General features: G+C 43.6%; 1 protein-coding gene across 1 annotated transcript in view; it reads left to right on the top strand.

Moving 5' to 3' along the window:
* Positions 1 to 23752, top strand: part of LOC145396090 (protein O-mannosyl-transferase TMTC1-like) — a 170788-nt gene that overhangs the window by 116459 nt on the left and 30577 nt on the right. Inside the window, exons 9-12 of the mRNA XM_080269556.1 lie at positions 13086 to 13229; positions 15290 to 15403; positions 15756 to 15899; positions 18443 to 18654. Coding sequence (XP_080125682.1) covers positions 13086 to 13229; positions 15290 to 15403; positions 15756 to 15899; positions 18443 to 18654 — 614 coding nt within the window. The remainder of the gene's footprint in view (positions 1 to 13085; positions 13230 to 15289; positions 15404 to 15755; positions 15900 to 18442; positions 18655 to 23752) is intronic.

Raw genomic sequence — 23752 nt, forward strand, 5'->3', positions numbered from 1 at the left:
ACTTCGGCTGATGACAGGGAGTGCTGGAGCTCCCGTTTCATCAGCCCTCAGGACTAGTTCCTGACCAGCCCCCTTTGCTGAACTTTTTCAGTGTCTCAGTTACACAGAGAGTAGGCCAGCATGCTCTCCAGTACAAATTTCTCTAACTATCTTCACCAAACTACATGCACAGTACACACCACACTTCCATTTCAAAATTCACCAAAAATGGCGTCGATTTATCAAGCCTCGGAGTCCCCAGGGGGGGGGACCATAAATGCCCCCGCCATCTGCCCCTCTCCCGGTGACGACTCGAGGTGCCTGGATCTCTTCTTCTTCATTTCTGCAACATTCGCGGCCTTTCATCTAACTTTCGCTCTGTTGAGCACCACCTCTCCTCCTCTAAACCTCACCTTCTTTTTCTAACGGAGACTCAGCTGTCTGAGGCAACTGACAGCAAACCCTTTTCTGTATCCTCCTACTTTCTCTATACTCATTTCAAAGCCAAAGGTGGCTGTTGTGTATACATACGCAACGACTTATCTTGCTCTCGTGTTCCTGAACTTGATTCTTCTGAATTCTCCACACTCTGGCTTCGGCTTTCCTGTCATTCTCTGACTAAATATATCTGTGCTGTTTACTTATCCCCTAATTCTACAGACTATCAAAAATTCTTCGACTATCTTACTTCTACGATGGAACACATTCTGTCCATTTCTCCTTTCTCTGAAATCTCCATTCTTGGAGATTTCAATGTTCACCACCACCTCTGGCTCTCCTCTCCTTTCACGGATCCACCTGGTGAACAAGCCCACATCTTTTCTATCCTTAATGACCTAGAGCAGCTTGTACAGCACCCTACTCGTATCCCTGACCGCCTTGGAGAGAGCTCCAACACACTTGGCCTCTTCCTCACAACTAATCCTTCTGCTTACTCTGTTAATCTTTTCTCTCCGTTGGGCTCCTCCGATCACAGCCTTATTACCTTAACCTGTCCTATCACTCCGGTACGGCCTGTGGACTCTCCAGGGAAACGTCGTCTGTGGCATTTTGGAGCCACGGACTGGGAGGCCCTCAGGCAGTACTTCTTTGATTTTCCCTGGAATGATTATTGCTTCCATGGCCGTGAGTCATCTGAGTGTGCCTTGCGCATTACGGAGGTTATTCTCTCGGGCATGGAAGCATACATTCCTTTCTCATATCCTTTGACTAACGCAAGAAAGCCTTGGTTTAATCACGCTTGTTCTAATGCTGTCCACAACAAGGAGAAGGCCTACAAAAGGTAGCGGAGCCAACCCACCCCTGAATCACATCATCTTTACGTTTCTGCCCGGAATCGTGCTAAGTCTGTTCTTCGCTCTACTAAAAATAATTTCATCCATACTAAATGCTCTCAACTCTCCAACTCGAATTCTTCCCGCTGCTTCTGGCACCTTGCCAAAAATCTTTCTAACAACTTTACCTCATCATCCTTCCCTCCTCTTTTCTACTCTGATGGTTCTGTAGCTATTTCTTCTACTGATAAAGCAGATCTCTTCGCACAGACTTTCTCCTCCAATTCTACCTTAGACGATTCCGGTGCTGTTCCTCCATCACTTCCCCCCTCTGACTTCCTCATGGCTGACATTAAAATTTCTTCAGTTGATGTATTTTCTGCCATCACTGGCCTCAGTACTAACAAGGCATATGGGCGTGATGGGGTCCCTCCTGTTGTTCTCAAGAACTGTGCTTCTGTGCTTACACCCTGCCTAGGCAAACTCTTTCGCCTTTGTCTGTCAACTTGTACCTTTCCTTCTTGCTGGAAGTTTGCTCTCATTCAGCCAGTCCCAAAGAAGGGTGACCACTCCCAACCCTCCAACTATCGTCCAATTGCTTTAACGTCCTGTATTTCAAAAGCTTTCGAGTCAATTCTTAATAGAAAAATTTTAAGGCATCTTTCCTATCACAACCTTCTTTCCGATCGTCAGTATGGGTTCCGTCAGGGACACTCCACTGGCGATCTTCTCACCTACCTTTCAGACTCCTGGTCATCCTCCTTTCGGGACTTTGGCGAAAGCTTTGCCATTGCACTTGACATGTCAAAGGCTTTCGATCGAGTCTGGCATAGATCTTTAATTTCCAAACTGCCCTCCTACGGTTTCTATCCTTCTATCTGTGCCTTCATCACTAGCTTCCTTTCTAGTCGTTCTATAGCCGCTGTTGTAGACGGCCATCGTTCTTCTCCTAGATCTATCAACAGTGGTTTTCCTCAGGGCTCTGTCCTATCACCAACTCTCTTGCTTTTATTCATCAATGATCTTCTAAGCTGTACATCTAACCCTATCCACTCATACGCTGATGACTCCACCCTTCACCTTTCCATTCGGTTCCTGCAACGCCCATCTCAACAGTTACTTCAAGAAACAAGGGATGAGGCTATGGCACACCTAATGTCTGACTTGGCTCGTATCTCTGACTGGGGTAAAAATAATATGGTTGTCTTTAATGCATCTAAGACTCAGTTCTTACACCTATCAACCCGAAAAAATCTTCCACAGGTATACCCACTAATGTTTAATAATATTCAGCTTAATCCTGCATCATCCTTGAACATGCTTGGGGTTTCATTTACTCGGGACTTATCTTGGAAAGATCATATTACATCTCTTGTAAAATCTGCTTCCAAGAGATTGGGTGTGCTAAGCCGACTCCGCTCTTTCTTTACCCCTGCACAATTGTTGACTCTATACAGGGGTTTTATCCGCCCCTGTGTGGAGTACAATTATCATGTGTGGGGAGGCTCCCCACATACAGCTCTTCTCAATAGGGTGGAGTCAAAGGCTTTTCGTCTCATTAACTCTCCTCCTCTTACTGACTCCCTTCAACCTCTGTCTCTTCGCCGCACTGTTGCATCTTTATCTCTTTTCTATCGCTGCTTTAATGGTCACTGCTCCTCTGAACTGTCTGCTTGCATTCCTCCACCTCTACGACGGGCGCGTAGCACCCGTCTGGCAGCAAACTCTCATCCCTTTTCTGTCCAACTCTCTAATGCAAGAGTTAACCGTTACTCCCAGTCTTTCATTTATGCAACAGGTCAGCTCTGGAACTGTCTCCCTCTGTCTGTATTTCCTGCTGCCTATGATCTCCAGTCTTTCAAACGCAGTGTGTCCAGGCATCTCAAAATGACCGGATCTTGAATTTGGCTCTCTATTGTATTTTGTTTTTCTTTTGGAGTGAACTGTTACTGCGGGCTCATGGCCTTTGGTTCCTTCTTCCTCGCATTAAAAAAAAAAAACACACACCCGTCATCCATATTGAATACATGCTAGGGCTGTCTCATACAGGACTGGTGTATTGGTATTAGCCGGGGTATTTTTACGACATGCCATGGGGTCTTCTGGTAGATCAGTAAAGACTGCTCTATGAAATTCAAATTCTTAAACTGTTCCCTGCTCCAGCCGGGATTCGGAACTGAGTTCATTAGGATTCCAGGCCACCTCTCTACCGATTCGGCCACCAAGATGAAGTAAAAGGAGTGTAGGTGGGAAAGGGTGTGTCCGCCTGGTGTCCCTCCCTCTACCAACAAGGCCGGCATGGACCTCTGGCTTTGTCACATTAAAAATATATACTGTGAATTTGCTCTGACTTCGCCCCACATTTCCGCTGTCCCTCGGCATACAGAAAAAGATGTATGTCCTCTGAGCATTGTTGTAACTTTCCTGCTTCTGTGGGATACTCTGTGGCACACGCAACAAGAAAATATAGCCTTCTTACTCTCTCTTGGCCTAAAATTATCATCTCTCCATTCTCAATGCTGGGTTTTAACAATATATGAGCAACAGAATTTAATGCTAGTCACGAAGAAGTGCTATGTAAAGGATGTAGAGCCATAGCATTATTTTTTTTTGGCAGCCAGTGATCTGCATAAGGACGAAAATCTGGACCAAGTATAGGAATAAAATCAGTCGAGTCGTATTGATATTTTCATTTTTTGCACTTGTAGGATGCTCTTGTAAACCAGCTAAAGCCTGTGTATTATTCCCATTACACCAATATACAGTACACTCACAGGAAATATTCTAATGTCATAATAAGCTCCCAGGTCATAGCAGACATCTTCAGGGTCAGGTAGGAAGGCTCTGATATATGGCCCTCGAACCGGTGCCGAATTTTCTGTCATATTTTTGTTATCCCCAGCTGAGTATAGTCAGTTTGGACATGACTTTGGAACTGCAGGGGTTATATATACCCTTCTTTAACCTTGTCACTAGTAAAGGTCCTTCTCAGGTTCAACAAAATCGTCTGAGATGGCGCGAACATGCTAAGGAAAACAGGAAACAGTACAAAGGCTGCAAGATGATCACATGAGAATGAACAGATTTCTTGAAGGCAAAGGACGCTTCGTAACATTTCTTTCTAACCGATTTTTTTTTTTTAATACCTCAATGCCCTCTTCAGTGTTATTTATATATTCGTATTGTCGACATAGCTTGTATTTTGAAAGCTGACAATTTTAACGCAATATATTCAGAAATTAACTGGTAAGCAAGAGACGCAAGAGAACCTACTTAACCGAAGAGAGCACGATCTAATATTTGCTAATGCCTACAGTAACGTATAGTATGGCCTGGTGAGGAAAGGTTAGAGCGAGTAGCAGGGAAAGTGCCACCGTTAGAGTTACGTGTCGGGTACGTTGACTGGCTGGCGTAAGATGTGTGCAGATTAGCGATAGACATGAGGTTAGGAAATCCATTGAGCAGAGAGTAAGAATAGTATTTCGTGGGTTAAGTTAAAGAATCTGGGGAAACCAACAATTAAAATAACGTTATCAGCGTACTGAAAGGGTGGACGCTAACCATTAGACACTTCTGTGGCACATGTAGGAAAAGTCTAGAGTGATAGCAGTGAAAAAAATGGAGCTGGGTATGCGTATCAAAAGTCTAGAGTAGTGCAATGATGATGAAGCTGGAGTGTGAGTATGAGATGTCTAGAATGAGAGCAGTGAAAGTGGAGATGGATATGAGTATGAAAAATCTAGAATGAGAGCAGTGAAAATTAATGGAGCTGCTGAGGTGTGTGTGTGTGTGTGTGTGTGTGTGTGTGTGTGTGTGTGTGTGTGTGTGTGTGTGTGTGTGTGTGTGTGTGTGTGTGTGTGTGTGTGTGTGTGTGTGTGTGTGTGTGTCTGTCTGTCTGTCTGTCTGTCTGTCTGTGTGTAGCGCCGATTGGATGCGATAAGAGGACACTGAGCTTCGTGAAAGACATGAGGTACGAAAGTCTGTACTGAGATTCTTGAAAGACGTGGAGTAAGGGAGTCTATTGAGTAATGCTAGAAGGGTGTGTGCTTGGCTGGCATGGGCACGTAGAGAGAACGGATGTGACTTGGGCGGCGAGAAGGATGTACCGATAGTGAGAGTGAGTTTGAGGGTAGGAAGAAGCACGGAGGACGAAGGTGATTTAATGTACTAACTCACTCAGGCCTCCTAAAACTCACTCCCAGCTGAATAAAATCGTCTGGCATTAACTGGAACAGAATACCTGTGTTCTGGTAATAGCAGGGTTAATGATGAGGCTATTAACTCTCAGGCTTAAATGAGAGCTAAGCGAAATCGTCTGGTATTGCCGATTTGAATACTAGAGTTGTCCCGACTATGAAAGGCGTGTGGTCGTATACTCAAACCTAAAATCGAGAAGTGGGATGCAGACTCCAAAATTCTGACGATGATTTTCGAAGTACTTGACAATGATGCGACGTATTAGGCTTTTCTTTATGGTTGTTGATTGCTTTTTGTTGTATGGGATGCAGGCTGACTATACGTAAAAAACACACTCTATCCATCAATCTGTTTTATAGCCAGACGCCTAAATCCCGTAAGAAGGTGACCGCTTGTCCTTTGAGTTAGTTGGTCAACGGGGAGAGGCACTAACCCTCCGCCAACCCACTTGTCTATGGAATTAATTTGATCACCACAGGCGTTCCGTAAAGTGCCATCAAAAATTAGGGTTTTGCACTCCACTTTGCGGAATAAGGTTTCAGCATACGACCTTCAGTGATAGATTGTGTGTGTGTGTGTGTGTGTGTGTGTGTGTGTGTGTGTGTGTGTGTGTGTGTGTGTGTGTGTGTGTGTGTGTGTGTGTGTGTGTGTGTGTTTGGGCGGTATGGTCACGTAGCGAGAACGGATGTGACTTGGGCGGTGAAGAGGATATACCGACATTTTGAGTTTGACGGAAGGGAGAGGACTTGAGAACGAAATACCCTGGCTTCATAAAAAACCTCTTGCTTCCCATAACATTATTTCATTCTTCCTACCTCCAGACGATTTTATTCAGCTTAGGAGAGGCCTTTCGAACTAGGAAGGTTAGACTGATCTCTCACAGACCCCTTCACTGAAAAAGTCTCAAGTAGAATAAAGAAAATTATCTGGAAGTAGCGAAAACAAGCCAACAGAATACATCACCTGAATAATGAAGCTAAGTGAGTGTGAAAAATCGGAGTATTGGGGGAGGCGGTGGCTCAATCGGTAGAGAGTTGGCCTGCAGTCCTAACGGACCGGGGTTCAAATCCCGCTGGGACAGGGAACAGTTTAAGGATTTGAATTTCACAAGTATCAGACTTCACTGATCTACCAGAAGACCCGCCGACATGTCGTAAAAATACCCCCGCTAATACCAATACACCAGTCCTGTATGAGACAGCCCTAGCATGTATTCAGTATGGACGGTGGGTGTTAGCGCCGAAGTGGTGATATGTAGAGGTGTATGGTATGGTGGAGGACAAATGGGCCTTGAAAGCAGGCTGTGAAGCCTATGCCCAGAGTCGGTCACATATATATATATATATATATATATATATATATATATATATATATATATATAATGAAGAATAATAGGGGATGGGCAAAGTGTAAGGACAAAATAAAGAGATAGATTGTTAACTGTGGCTTATTTTTTTTAGTTGTGAAATCTCTAGACAATTATAGTAATATTTTTATAGACTTTAAAGCTGGAAGAGTTAAGGAGAGCCTTCAGTAACTTCATTTTATATTTATTCTCTGTCTCTAAACTATATTATTCAGATTAGGACTTCGTGAACTTAGATTTTAGATGTAGCATTCAATAAACACTCCACTACGAAAGGACTCTACTGAATCTGATACATACGTCTAGAGGTGACTAGCATCTACCAAGACAGCATTGTGGCAAAGGGATTAATATGAGGGACGTTTGTGTGAATAGTTTTATCTGTGAAGTGAAACCGAAAATTTCCAAAAATGTGACTAGTGAGTGCTTGGAGGTGTAATCCATTTTCCTTCAGCACCTATGATAACTTTGTGTGTGTGTGTGTGTGTGTGTGTGTGTGTGTGTGTGTGTGTGTGTGTGTGTGTGTGTGTGTGTGTGTGTGTGTGTGTTTTGTTTCATTTATAATAGTGGGAAGTAGGATGATGATGATGATGATGGTGATGATGATGATGGTGATGGTGATAGTGGTGGTGGTGGTGATGATGGTGGTGATTATGATGATGATGATGGTGGTGGTGGTGGTGATGATGATGATGATGGTGACGGTGATGGTGGTGGTGGTGATGATGATGATGATGATGATGATGATGGTGGTGGTGATGGTGGTGAGTATATGGATTCCTGATAATGTCCTTTAGTCACACAGCGAATAACATTGGCAAAGTTGTCTCTGTTTTTATAATACTCGTCTTTGTTGGGAATATACTTAATAAATACAGCTTTTGGTTATTTGGTTACTAAGGTATGGCACCCACACGCTGAGATGTGTGTGTGTGTGTGTGTGTGTGTGAGAGAGAGAGAGAGAGAGAGAGAGAGAGAGAGAGAGAGAGAGAGAGAGAGAGAGGAGAAGAAGGAGGAGGAGGAGGAAGAAGAGGAAGAGGAAGAGGAGGACGAGGAGAGACCTAAAATCGTGAAAGTCAATTGAGTTAGCCTTCTCCATTGGCCTGCTGTGTGTGGGAAGTTGAATGTCCAATGGTGACCCGGTTAGAGCGTCCACAGGCTATGATACACACTGGGATGCAGGGAGGGCCGGGTGAGTGGGAGGAGGGGACATAGAATCTTCAAAGTCAATCGAGTCGACCTTCATCAATGGGACCTTATATGTATGTGTGCAAAATTCCATAGGCCTTCTTGATCAGAGTGAAAACCCGATGAATGAATAAGAACCTGATACAAATGAGGCCTGTTGCTGAAGAATACCTCACCTTAAAATAATAATCTTGTGTCCAGGGTGTTTCGACGGGCAGACTCCTACACAAACACACCCGTCCACTCCCCCTGCTAACCACTGTCTCTCGTCACTTCGCATTTTCTATACGCCTTTACCACGAGCCGTATTTCTCTCTTGAGTTTCAGTTGTGTATAAAATTGCTTGTTTGTACGCTTGCCATTACACGTGCAGCTACCAAATTCTTTACAATCAAATCAGAGTGAATATTAAAGTTTAAACAATGGAAACAAAATTATCTATGGTTATACCGAACTTTTAGAGACTCGTTTATCCTGTAAATTGATTAGGATTCTTCATAAATATTCCCGGATTTTCGCAGCATTCCAGGTGTTCAATTTAATATGTGTAATTGCCCACAGTATTTTAGGTCCTTAACTTTATGGTGAAGCAAGAAAATATGGATAATTCATCTCAGAGCCACTGTCGATAAACAGGCATCGTCCGTGTGTTATCCCCAAGATTTTTACTTCACGCCATGTTTGATTGCCTATCGTTTGTAGTCATGTTTTTAACCTAGAACCCTACAAGTTTTTTTTTCTTTTAGAAAGATTTTAGTTACTTTAGCGTACGGTATTTTTTTTTACGTTCATGTGCTAGTACAAGCTATAAACCAACTGCTATATAATCCAGTCGTGTTGAAATTGACATAATAGAAAGCACTCAGACAGCACACACTTCAGCCAAAGCCAATGTAAGTTATGATTTTCAAACCAACTACCGTCCAATTTCGTTGACGGAGGTAATTAAATCTATGGTCTTAGTCTGCCCTACTACACAGTCTTAGAGAAGGCATACTCCCGACGACACCAGTAAAAATTATTGGTTATTACTGAATCCGGTTCCAGATCCACCTCAAAAACTAATCAGCTATTTTTTGACCCAGTGCTCACCTGTCCACCAATTTTCATTGAAATCCGATACCAACTTTATGATATATCTTTTGCACAGACAAACAAACAAGCGACTAGACATAACCACCTCCAGCTTCGTTGGTGGAGGTAATGATAAAGGTAACAATAGGAAGGGCTGCAGTAGCGAGGATTCCATAAAAGGGTTGCATATTAGGAAAGTTATATAATAAGGAAATTGCGTTGTATGGCTGCATGAAAACAGTTGTATAACCCACGTGCCTTGTACTCCACTGGTGTTTAGAGCATAATATAAGAAAGTCAAAACTAGTGAGAGTTGCGTAAAGAAAAGTTGTACAGTATGATGGCTGCACAACAAGAGCAAATACAAAAAACACGTACCATACAATCCAGCTTTGTTGCAGCCTAATTTCCCTAAAAGCAATTGTAGGTATGGCAGCATAAAGGCGTGCAGGTGCAGGTGGGCACGCTGGTAATGGCTCTTGTAGGAGATGTGAGCCATTATACAGGCGACAAGCTGCCTCCCTGCCCAGGCTCACAGCACCACTTAAGCCAGGCGCTGTATGTGTGTCCCTCTCACATCCACAATTATCAACAGTAACTTTAATAATTTTCCCACTACATCAAATCATTCTTATCTCTGCTACGAAGACGTCTGTTTTCTTACATTCTGATCAATTAACGCAGCTTGAGAGAGAGCCCTTGTAGTGAAAGAGTTAATGAAGGCTACATGCAACTTCATCTATTCGAAGTCTCTCCATAGCTGATTAAAACTGAAGATAGAAATAAAAAAGATAATCGCAGTCAGAGTTCTAAGCAATTATCCAGACGACATGCTTCCCCCTCACTGATGCTCGTACTACCCCTCAAAGCCAAACACAATATCTGTCACGTCCGCCAAGAGGTAACAACAATTTTCTCAGATTGTGATCCCTACCCTGACGTATGGAAGCGAGGCGTGGACCTTGCAAGAAGGGAACAAGTCAAGAGTGAGAGCAGTGGAAATGAGTTACTTGAGAGGAGCATGTGGAGTGACGTGGAGGGACAGGTTGACGAATGAAGAAGTGAAGGAACGTTGTGGGGTAGATGTGGATGTGGTTGAAAAGATTAGGAGAAATACACTGAGGTGGTTTGGACATGTGGAGAGGATGGAGAATGAAAGACTGACTAAGAGGGTGTATGTAGGTGAGGTGGAGGGAGGGAGAGGGAGGGGTAGACCGAGGATGAGTTGGAGGGATGGAGTTCAGAGGTATATGAGGGAGGGGGGGGTGAGTTGGGGGGAGGGGAGTCAAATGGTGGGTGACAGAGTGACTTGGAGGCGTTTTGTCTGCGGCCACCCTTTGCGGGATTAGGGCGTCGGGCTATAGATAGATAGATAGATAGACTAACCTTAAAACTTCTGCCACGTGATACCTACTGCTATTAACGCGAGAAAATTAACTTTACCTGTACTTCATGTGTTTTATTTGTAGTTCATTTACTTTTTCTTTGCGGATATTCTCACCTTTTTGTTACTTATTTCCCGTAGCTCAGTGGTAGAATAAGACAATACTGCGGCTCCTCATTCTTTTCACAGCCTTTCTTCATGACTAGCACTGTATTTAATTGCTACTCTGTTGTAGTTCCACATTCAAGACGACCGAAATTCTACACCTAGTAGTGTGAACAGAGTACAGTAAGCTTATCCTGGTTCTAGTGTCGTGAATTCTGGAAAGGAAAGAATTACGAGCACAGCAAAGTACCGACATTGTATTTTATTAAGATATAACAAGAGCAATTTTTTGAATTCTCGAAGGTTCAGGTCGCTCCGAAACTCTTATATCCTCACAAACACATTTCCAGGACGTGGCTGTAATTCTGTGTAAAAGTGTATCTCGAAGAGCAGCGTCATACAGCATTTCAGGAAGAAAAATCATTCGACAATAGTAATTCTGAGGTAGCTTGAAATCATACCTCACGAGTCCCTGATATTCGGTAAGAAACAGATGCGGGTGGGTGAGTAGGCTGGGTGGGTGGGTTAGTGGATGGATAGGATGGGTGTGTGGGTGGGTACTGGGAAAAAAGGTCCATGGCGTGAATATGTCCATGGGCATTATATCCCCAAGGAAATGGTCCAAGGGGGAACATGGGTCGAGTGGTTAAAATGGGACCCTATGGGTCATCTGCCACTGGGAGATGAACTCAAGAGTCCCAGGCAATGCCGTTATGCACTGTCATAGTTTTTTATCCAGGCAAAGTCGGGAATCCTGATGGTATTTATATTATAGAACGAAGGTGTAAATCAGAGACGACTAAATCCCTCCGTAGCCGCTGCCTAATATACTTGAGTGAGGTGGAGAGGCAGCAGTGGTGGTGATGGTGGTGGTGGTGACGATACAGTGATGCAAATGACCAGGAATGAAGCACAAACACACCTGGACATCGTATGCTTGCTTGTCGACTCAGCAGGCTTTGTAGCAGCTCTTCCTTAGCGATTTATTTCGCATATTACGCCTTGATTAGTTACATCTCTCTTGTATCGGCGTTATTTGTACAAATAACATGCGAGAGAATTAAAGTACCATAAGTAGAAATAAAGTGATAAGCATGAGGTATATACAAGGGAGATACGGTCCCACTCCCACGGTTGCCCTGTGCCCAAAAGCCACAAACGGCGCCTATATTGTTGTTTTATTTACTTATTTTGAGTAAATACTTGTCCTTCTTGTGATACTTATCCAACATTAATTTCTCTCGTTGTATGATTAGCACAGGTGGCATAAAAGATCGAGAGGATGATAATAATGATGATGTTTTCTTAAATGACTGTGTAGCCCATTCGCCGAGCACTCTACGGATAGTTTTGTAGTTTCTCTCGTCATGTCTCTAGACCTTCCCTTAGCCAATATTTAGGTGAGAAAAAGGTCATAATGATGATGATGATGATGATGATGCATACTAACTTCATCAAGGGGTCAACTGAATCCAGTGAATGTATGTTGTAATGCCGTGTCCTACACTGAACTGTGTCCTCCGGTTGTAAAGGCAGTCCTCGCTGGCAATTGTTCTTGCTGAAGTCGCCAATACATAGGTTATACTACATTCACTTGCAAGCATTTCAGCTTACGCGTTGCAGATATTATACTGTGATGGTGTGGAAGGGATGGGCCTCTCCAAGCACTCCCAGAAATGAGATAAGAATCAAAAGACGAACACGGCAGTTGCTGAACTTAACCATTACCGATTTTTTTTTTCTACGTCTACCCACAGTGCGGTGGAGTTGAGTTCGATTTCTTTCATGCTCAACGAGGAGAAGGAACTTTTAACCCTGGCTTCAACTCCTCTGCCCCAACCCCATCTCTGACACCTCCTGTGACAGTGACAGCTAAAACAGTGGCGCAGAAGATCTGATTAGTTTTCAGTGTTCCAAGTCCCCCTCTCCCCCAACAAATCTCTCTCTGTCAGGCATCACAACTTGTGGACAGGGTGCCTTAGTAACCTGGTCACCTTTACTTGTGCATTTTGTACACTTCATAGGCACTTGGAAATGACCAAACATATTGATTTTCAGGATTACACACACACACACACACACACACACACACACACACACACACACACACACACACACACACACACACACACACACACACACACACACATCCATTTTGCAAAGTTTCTCAGTATACTGCAAGCCTGAGGTATGCAGGACTGGTGGGAATATCTAGCAAGGAGTCGACTGGGTGGTCATGGATTGCTGCAACTTCTTTTAGTGTTGATATCCTTGTCGTACTATTAGTGTTCATATTTTGTCTAATGCCACGTAGCTCCTCTTTACCTACAACCTGCGTGACCCTGGTAGAGAAGATGTCCAGTGTTCTCTTATTCGGACAGCCTGTGTGAGTGGAGATTAGTGCCCTGAGCCTAACCTAATCTTAATGCCCGTAGATGTTACATCCCCTTTTCTGCCTACAACCTGGCATTATTACTGGTGTTAATAGTCAAAATTTGCCATTTCCTCTCTTTGACAGCCTAGGATATGCGGTTCTGGTGAGCGTGGGGCTGTCTCGGATGGGTCGACTGAGGGCTCCTGGGTTGTTGCTACTACTGCTGGTGTCCTCCTGCAGGACGCTACACCGCAACACTGACTGGCATTCAAGGCAGTCCCTCTTTCTGTGAGCTTCCTTTTACACTATGAACATACCCCTACTTGTTTTTTATTCCTGTTGACAAAACCTTGCTTTTTTTTCATTCCTGTGAGTATACCCAGCTCTTTTCTTGTGCTCGTGACATGTGAACTTTCTTTAAGTAATACGTGGATAGATATGGATAGATCGATAGATAGATGGCACTGTCCTGTGAGCATATCCTTTTAATCTCTTAAATATTTTTCTGTGACCTGGGAGCATACCTTTACTTTTTTATTCCTTTAAGCATACTGTACTCTTATCCTCTTTATCTAATATACTATAGCACTAGCCGTGTGTGTGTGTGTGTGTGTGTGTGTGTGTGTGTGTGTATTTTGGGCAGCCGAAACTACACATTCGAATCGCACCAAAATTGGCACAAAACTCGCAAAAAATTCTCTGATATGAAAAAAACTTGGTCCCATCACGATTGAAAAACAATTAGTATACTTAATGAGCGATCACATTTTGACCAAAAAACCTCACTCCCGGCGCCCGGCATAGGATCTCCGTAGAATTTTTTGCCCAAAGCTAAAGCTAAAAATATTATAGCAGGGCGAGAGCCCTCTGCAGGAGCAAGTGCGAGGGGCCCGAAGGGCCCATGAGCACTTGTCCATGTTAATTCTTGTGAGCTGTGAGTATACGCCTTTTTTTATTCTTGGCAGCATACCTTACTCTCTTCCTGTGACCAGTGAGCATATCCTTACCTCTTTCATTTGAAGCACTTTTCCTGTAAGCTTAGTGTACCTTCAGTCACCCTTCCCTCCTGTAAGCATATCTTCAGTCTCCCTTTCCTCCTATGAGCATACTGTTCCCCTGTATTTATTTTAAACTCTAAACACTCTATTCATGTGATCAGACTATTATTCTTTTTTCCACACCCCTTCACTTGTAGCAGGAACAGAATTTATAGATCGTCATCAGACTGAAGGGGTTAATGTATCACTGCATTTTTTTGTAATCGAAATCTTAATTAGACATGACAAGGGTTATAGGAAGTAGAAAATAATGTAGGAATGTTGCTGTTGTTGTTGCTTAACCTCGGTCTGTATGGCCGAATGGACTCGCCGACTACAGCTAAGCAACTGCTTCTATGGGTCCGTACTTCAGGCACAGTGCCGTACACCATGAAGGACACCGGCGCCCCCTTGAGGTAGACAGAGCCATGCCTGTCCCCACGGTGCGGTGCAGGGATATATAAGGAGGTCTAACGCCTGAGTGGACGCCACAGCTGCTTAGTTCCGCCTGTGGTGTACAGCGCCACCATTTGTAGGCCTCTCGTCAGGGCCTGATGCAGGGTATACACTGATAATGCTGACTGAGCCATCCCTTCAGCACATGACAACTGGATCCCTGATATATATTTTTGCTCTGCTTTAATCCCTTCAGATCGAGTACATATATTCTATGCGATCTTCAGACGAATTTATTCATTTCAGGAGAGATTTCAGGAGAGCCTTCTTGAACTGGAGAGGTAAGGTAGTGTACACTCTTCATTAACCTTTCCATTTGTAGTGTGCACTCCTAAACTGAACACAGTCGTTCTGTACACTTTTCTCACCTTAACTTGGCCGAGGTTTTTGTCCTTTTGGAGTTTATTTCATGCAGCTCAGTGATGGGAATGCCTATACTGCAACTGTATATCCCTTCCATAGTACTTCTTCATGACTAGCACGATTTTCTAGTGTTGATCTATCGTTACAACGCTTCATTCAGTCAGGTTAAAGTATAAAAGGCATAGCAGCAAGAATCACCTAAAAATATACTTCGCCAAAGTTAATAAACAAAGCATTTCATGAAACTTTAACAAGTTTACAATATACCCAAATTGTCGGCCGTTTCTGATCGTGCAGTAGTGTGCTGACTAATCAATAGTACATTCTCTGTCTGCCTGTGTGTGTGTATATTTGCACATGTGTGTGCATGTGTGTGAGGGCGCACGCGAGCGTGTGCACTTCCGTGTGTATCTTTGTATGTGCGAGCATGTGTACGTGTGAATCTGTGTGCGCGTGCATGCGTATGTGTACGTATACGCGTACGTGTTTCAGGGCTGGCCTGAGGACCCTCCCCCACAACGCCAAGATGCACTACAACTACGCCAACCTACAACGTGACCTCGGCAACACTGACCTCGCCACCCACCACTACCAAGAAGCCATCAGGTTAGTTCCACACCCACTCGCATCCTCACCTCGCCTGCAGGTGACAAGGACAGGTGTTGTGCCAGTTCTTGTGGAGATGGACATTTTGACATTTCTTGCATCAAATATATGTGCTGCATGAAGAACAACATTCACAGTACTTCCAATCTGTTAATTTCTAATCCTGAGCTATCCCGGACGAGTCTGTAACCAAAACTGTGTGTAAACTATGTAAGTTCGCAACCTGTGAGTGCAGGTCTCGAATCCCTTCAACTCTGTGATAGCAATTTGTTATGGAACTGCAGTCCCTTAGAAATACATTGCAAAAGCCTGCCCATGTGTGAAAGGGAGGTTTGACGTGTCTGTGTTTCAGGTTGTGGCCTGGACACTCAAGCGCTCACAACAACCTCGGCACCCTGCTGTCGGACCCAGCACAGGCCGAGGCGCACTTCAGGCTGGCTCTACAGGCACACCCTCGACACGCACACGCTTACTACAACCTTGCTAACCTCAGGAAGTATGTTTCTTGTTATTCACTTTATCTCCCCCACCCCCACCTAGACCACACTGTCTCAGAACACTTTGCTTTTTCACTACAGTCCGTTATCACACTACCTACATCTTCACACTCACACTATCTCACTTCATTCCTTCCTTCACCACATCCACTCACCACCCACAGTTCTACAACCTGGCCAGTCTCAGAAAGTTTGCGTATTTCCTTACCACATTCACCACATCACCAAACTCACCACACTACCACCCACTATCGCCGTACTCCCCATACTACCACATTTCATCACACAACTTCCTCACACAGCATCCACGCCTACAACAGCCTAATAGTGCTTGGGAAGTATGTGTATTTCCTCACCACACTACCGCATCTACCACAGTACATTACCATCCTACCTCACCACAGTACAATTTTCCTTACCACATTTCCCTGCAGCGTCCACGCCCTCACTGTCTCACACAATCTCCCTCTTTTTACACATCATCACACTGCCTTCCTCCCTCGCCTCTCTTCCACTCTCCACATCAGCATCTTCTCCACGACACTCCTTCACAAAATGAAACAACGAGAACTCGGGGCCTAGCTGTCGACGCAAGGAGTCGCTCGGTATGCCTCCGCCAAGCCTTGTGCACGGACTCGCCATACAACCCCCATGACCCTGTTGACCTGACTAGTTTAAGTTCCCATCATACTGTATCACTGACAAAAGTTTGGTCTAAATCCGTCGAGGGGTTCAGGAGATATAGCCCCCACAATGATAAACCAAGTCGACCCCATATGACCTTGACATTTGACCCATTGACCTTGATGACCTAATCAGTTCATCCTCCCCTCATATTGTATCATTGATAGAAGTTTGGTCAAAATCCGTTGAGGGGTTCAGGGGACATCATGCCCGCAAGGATAAATTACTGTAAGTCGACCCAATATGACCTTGGCCTTTGACCCCTTGGCATAGCTGACCCAAGCAGCTCATCATGTCCTCATACTGCATCACTGACAAATGTTTGGTGGAAATCCGCCTATGGGTTCAGGAGAAATCGCTCCCACAAGAGTGTTACGGCCGCACGGGATAAACTCAGTCGATCTCATATGACCTTGGCCTTTGACCCCTTGGCAAAGTTGACGTAATCAGTTCATCATGTCCTCGTACTGCATCACTGACAAAAGTTTGGTGGCAATCCGTATGGTTCTCACCCACGCACACACGCACAGACAGACCAATCATTTAATGCCTCCTCTTCCTTAGGTGGGAGGAGACATAATAGTAACCGGTCGTATTATATGTGGTTTTGTAGACTTCGTAACACCTCTCCCTTAGCGACTTATTCTGCACATTACACCTCAGTCTCCTTTTGAATGTTACTGATGCAATATATGTCGATTAGAAAAAGGTACAGCAGCGATCCCAAGAGAGAATCCAGGCCATGTCGAGATCGAGGTCGGGAAAGTAATAATGGTCTGGTGATCGGACACAGCTTCAAACCCTCTCCATCCTCCTCCTTCCCTCCATCTATCCCCAGGTACCACCACCTCCCTTGGTCGAGAGGCAGCTCTCGATGCTCAGGATACATATGAAGACATTCTGATTGCACAGTAACATAACAGAACGTGATGCAAAAAGAAATGAATGTTCTATTGGCTTCACATGTAAATTATTGTAGTGCTTTCACTCAAGTTTGCTTAGAATTGTGTCGAATAGGAAATAATGTCAGGTAAAAGTCATCTTCAGAGAGAGAGAGAGACAGGCGGACAGGAAAACTGACAGAGAGACGGGCATACGCCTTAGAGAGCGTCAATATTGCTCATTTATTCTTGATATCACTAAACACATTTAGTAAGTCAAGGTTCCTCTACGGAAAACGTTTATTCTAAATTAAGCTGAATAAAACCGTCTGCCTTTCGCAGAAGAGAAATAGCGATCAGTGTAAAGTGATAAATGAGACACTGTTCATATTTCCTTCTGTCCATCTGTCCTATTGCCATTCACGTCTTCCTCTACAAGAAGAGTCTGTTATTACTAAATCTGAATAATATCACCTGGTAGAACCACGAATAAGTCAACATGAATCGATAATCCAAAGTCTGTCTCTGCCTGTCTCATTGTCTGTCTATCTTACGCAGGAGTATTTTCTTTCCTAAGACAGATGTAATCGTTTGCCTATAGCAGGAATAAAATAGCAATCGTCATGAATCTCAAATAAATGTGTCTGTCCGTGTGTTGCCTCTACTTTGAGGGAGTGGTCTATAGTCACCTTGGCTTACTCCTGTGTGTGTTTGTGTGTGTGTGTGTGTGTGTGTGTGTGTGTGTGTGTGTGTGTGTGTGTGTGTGTGTGTGTGTGTGTGTGTGTGTCTGTCTGTCTGTCTGTCTGTCTGTCCTTACCTGTGTGTTTATGCATGTGTTTATCCCTTCTCTACATATATGTTCGTCTGTCTGCATCCTTCGCCACATTTACCACAATATATCCCTAACTCACCGCATTCACCACAACATAACCTGCCTCCTCACACTACCAACACTCACGCCCTTCCACCCTCACCAGGAAGCAAGGCAGGCTAGGCGAGGCTGTGGCGTTACTGGAAGAGAGCCTACGCCATGACGCCACCAACAGAGACGCTGTGTCCTCCTTGGCAGTGCTATATGGAGACGACGGACGCATGACAGACGCCGAAAACCTTCACCTGACCCTTCTAGCAGCGAGGCCAGAGGATCCCATCGTGCATAATAACGTTGCTACCTTCTTGCATAAAGTTGGTGAGTCTTTGCACCACTGTTGCTAATGAAAGTTTGTCCCAGTAAGCTAATCATCAGTTTTTACTAGCATATTCCACTAACATAGCTACGAAATTGCCTGAACCCATTACTACCCAGAATTGCTTTGCCTGAGAATTAATCTGGTTGAGGAAGCTCCCTAACACCATTTCCTAAGCGATTTATTTTGCTTATTACTCCTTACTATCCTTTTCTGTGCAATTTAACTATTCAGGTGCCACCATACTCAGCAAACAACGCAGAAATTTATACTAACCAGCCATATCCAAAAATAAATCGTTAAGGAGAAGGTGCTAGGGAGCTTCCTTACCCGAGAGAATACGAACTTTAACACGCCCCGTCCCGGAGACGTGAATTCACATCCTCACATGATGTGCACTCATATCCCGGAGACGTAAATTATCGCGGCAACATTGCAAGGTCCCTAATTTGCACAATTTTCAATTTTCGTGAGTGATTTCGCGAGTGATTTTTGGCATGTATGCACGGGACACCTTCCTCTATTCCTCTACAAGATGCCAAGCAGGGACAATGCCTTACACAGAATAACCTCTCCCCCCCCCTGCACGCCATTGTCTTGGCAATTCACCTGTTACCAGTGACCTGACCAATAAAGACATTCAGGGCCAGAGTGATTCCCCAATCGATGACAATGTGGAGGACAAAGTTTACATAGCATTAGAGGAAGAAACAGTCAGAAATGATGATCAGGTAATGTGGGAAAAAAAGGTCATGAATGGTGATGAGTTAGTGAGTGAAACAATGCCTATAATGCCTATATTACTGTTTGAAAACCAATATACATATACTACATATAAACTCGTACCAAGTAAATAAATAAATACTGTTTATGAGTGGATAAAATAGCTACCCTCCCATAGAACTCGTTTTCTTTGGTGCCAGCCTGTTAGAAAACCCAGTCAGGTAAGGAGGTGCTCATACCTGGATCGAGTATTTAAAACCTCAGGTGAGCGATTTCTCTATGAATTTTCGATGTTTCTCACCAAAAGCGAATGTTTGAGCCTAAAAAAAAAAAAGGCCCAAAAATGTCGCGACTGGGGCGTACCACTGCCCAGAAAACGTCGGGATGGGGCAGGTTAATGTACGGCCTTCCTATCGGCTCACAGACACAAAACTCATAAATCCTGACTGTGGGTTCAATCCTTTACTAACTCTGAACATACCCAACTCCGCCTTCTGTTGTGGACGATGGCTGCAGTGGGTTAAGCTACTCATACTGTACCATACTAGTGATCCGAATTCTTTCACTGGATGTAAACACTCTTTCTGACTGAGAAAAATGTACAATTGCTCACAATGGGCTTGCTCCCCGACGTGTTTGTCAGGGTCGTTGAAGATGACATTTTCTTTCTTTTTCTTTTTCTTTTTCAACACCTAGAAGTTGACAGGTGTATGTGGAGCGTATTGTGAGATTTTTTTTTTTCCGATGCATCCCACTGACGTATGGGTATGTTGCAACATTACATAACTGTCAGTCCCGACAACATACTGGTACGTCGCGCAATTGCAAGGTTCATAATTTGCACAATTTTCAATTTTCAGGCGTGATTTTTGGTAAATATACACGGGACACCTTCCTCTATTCCTCTACAAGATGACAGGCAGGGACAATGCCTTACACCGCATAACCTCCCCCCCCCCGCACACCATTGTCTCGGCAATTCACCCGTTACCAGTGACCTGGCCAATAAAGACATTCAGGGCCAGAGTGATTCCCCAATCGATGACAATGTGGAGGACAAAGTTTACATAGCATTAGAGGAAGAAACAGTCAGAAATGATGATCAGGTAATGTCGCCTAAAAAGGTCAGGTATATTGATGAGTTAGTGAGTGAAACAATGCTTATAATGCCTATATTACTGTTTGAAAACCAATATACTCTCATACTGCATATAAATTCGTACCAAATAATTAAATAAATTCCGTTTATGAGTGGTGTGGAATAGTTACCCTCCCATAGAACTCGTTTTCTTTTGAGCCAGCCTGATAGAAAACCCAGTAAGGTAAGGAGGTACTGCTACCTGTATCGAGTATATTAAACCTCAGGTAAGCGATTCCTCTATGAATTTTCGATGTTTCTCACCAAAAGCAGAGGTTTTAGCCAAATTTTTTTTTTTTCCAAAATAGCTCGGGATTGGGGGGTATCCGAGATGCGAAATCGGTCGGGACGTGATGGGTTAATTGTGTGTAGATGGTTAGGCCTGTGTGGTTGAAGCTAAGATCCTGGGCTCAAATAGTGGATGATATGATTGTACAGTACATTTCATCGGGTGTGCTGTTGGTAGCTCTCCTACCTTCGTACATTATCATTATTATTATTATCATTATTATTATTATTATTATTATTATTATTATTATTATTATTATTATTATTATTATTATTATTATTATTATTATTATAGTTGGCTGGTTGTTGCCTGTTAAAACTGAGCCATTCCCTAAACTTCAGTAAAGTGTTGTTGCATGATATTCGCTGAACTCTAGTTATGACGTAGGAATGAGTCTCCTTGGTTACTAATCAGAATGACCCTCCCATCTAACAACATCTGGCCATCAACTGAACTGAGAGGAGTTAGGAATCTTCAAGTTAGAAACAGTACACAATAGTAATAAAAAATGGAAACTGAAACTAGAAAGCGAAATCCTTTAACCTACTCTGAGAATTCTGTTATCATCATCCATTCACTCTTCACCACAATGACCCTTTATCGTTTTATTTTTCACATCTTCAGACGATTTTATTCAGCTCCAGAGAGACTAACGAGGTGGAGGGGTTAGATCCAGCCTTCAGTTATCCCCTCACTACTAGACATCCTTCCAGACCTGATTAAAACATTCTGGAAATATTTTAAGATCAGATATACGTCCCAGGGCTGGAGGGGTTATGGATCTGTTATTACCCTGTGTTAAGCAAAGGCTGGATATTAATTTTAACTGGATCGTGGCAAGAGGTCTAAGCGCCGTCCCGTTATTGTTGTGAACATGTAATATTCCCAGGTCCCTCTTGTCATCTGCAGACCATTAGGAAACTGGTACAGCTTGAAAGGGAAATAGGAGAGTCTGAAAGGATAGTGTTGTTGTTGCTGCTGCTGCTGTTGTTGCTGTTGTTGGTGTGTAGGTTTCTCGTCAGCACCACTGCAAGGAAAGCAGGGCTAACGTTCCCAGGCTGCTATAACACTCTATGCAGAATACTATCATCATGCATCAACTAGAATAAAATGCTAGTGTTGTACCGACCACGCAAGAGTTAAAAGAGAAGTTTTGAGAGGCTGAAATGAAACCCCAATCATCACACGACTATCCTCTCTCCCACGCCACCGTCACCTGTCATATTTCCTTCGCTTCCTATTTCTTCCTAGTACAGAGAATATATGACAAGATTTTTTTCATGCACAAAGTTTAAGTGATTTACTCTAATTACGACTAAACCTCTTACTTCGATGCTTCTCTCCAGGGCCAAATAAAATCGTACTTAGACAGGGATATAAAGTGGATCCATAGAAGACATCACCATTTTCAAATGCTTAGTACTGATATATGATGCTTCTTTTCTTCTTCTTCTTCTTCATCTTCACCTTCACCTTCACCTTCATCATCATCTTCTTCTTCTTCTTCTTCTTCTTCTTCTTTTCCTCCTCCTCTTCCTCCTGCTCCTCCGCCTCCTGCTCCTCCTCCTCCTCCTCCTTCTTCTTCTTCTTCTTCCGCAGCTATATTCCTTCCCTTCAACCCTTTCACTTGCCCGCGACAGACATGTTGGTGTATCAGGTCGACATTTTGGGATTTATGCAGAAAAACTAAAAAATGATGGTAGGAGAAACCGGTTCGATTTCGGGCTGTGTGTGTGTGTGTGTGTGTGTGTGTGTGTGTGTGTGTGTGTGTGTGTGTGTGTGTGTGTGTGTGTGTGTGTGTGTGTCCAAAAAGTAGTTAAATAAGCAAAAAAGTAACTGAAGGATGAAAGTCTGAAAAAAAAAATAATAATAATAATACTTTCCAGAAAAAAGGCAGAAGCTCAAGATCACGAACGTTTCACTTCAAGATGCCTGGACACACTGCACGTAACCCTTTAAATCCGGTGACGCATTATTCATATTATTCTTACGACTGAATGACGATTTTATTCAGCTTAGGAGGGATGTATAAAACCGTAGAGGTAAAATACAGACGTAGTTAATGTCTGAAAATACAAGAGATCCTTCCTAACTTAGAGAAAATCGACTGAGAGAGAATTATCAAACTGGATGGGGTTAAATAGAGCCTTACATAATGTCTAAAAATACAAGAGATCCTTCCTAACTTATAATCTTCTGGGAGCAGCAAAAGTCAGGTGGAATAGCACGTCATTGGACTGAAGGATATGGAAAACTGGAGGTCATAAGTAGAGGGCGACGCGGACTGACCTAATGAGTGCTTGATATGTTTTACGAGGCTCTAGCACTTCTTCCTTTTTTTTCTCTGCTTTCGGCAAGTGAAACCTTTTAAACCAAGGACGTCAGTTTTATCTTGCCCTTGTTCCTACCAGACGACTGTATTCCACATAGGAGAGATATTTCGGATTGGAGGGGTTGCTTACCAGCCTTCATCAACCACTGGAAAATATCGTGTAGTGGGAGCAAAAGAAAGTGAAATAAAGACGTCATAGTATTGAAAGAGTTAGTATTTTCATGAAATTTATAATGTTAGGCGGAGGTAACAACCATCCATTCACTTCATGTAGTGGTACCCTAAAAATGACACTGTGTAGCAAGCCAAATGATTCCCTGTACTTCATTAAATCATTTACTTCTTTGGGTGCTAACCGTATAGCTGATAAGACGCCTGGTGGCCTAGTGAGTTAAGCCGCTACAGCTGGATGTGGCCTTCATATCGTAGGAGTGACTGGGGCTTTTTGTTCAATTAATGCCACTGTGGCGGGGGGAACACAATCTGGCCGCACTATGGGGTGGTACGAGTACTCTGCGGCCAGGTTGTGTTAGGAAGAATACTGCCACCGTATTCCCTGCGTGTCGTTAAAGGCGACTAAAAGGGGCGGGGTGAGGGGACTAGGGACCCCCTCCTCTG

Source organism: Coenobita brevimanus, chromosome 34, assembly GCF_032717465.1.
Source record: "Coenobita brevimanus isolate Jiangsu-jjx chromosome 34, ASM3271746v2, whole genome shotgun sequence".
NCBI classification, from domain to species: domain Eukaryota; kingdom Metazoa; phylum Arthropoda; class Malacostraca; order Decapoda; family Coenobitidae; genus Coenobita; species Coenobita brevimanus.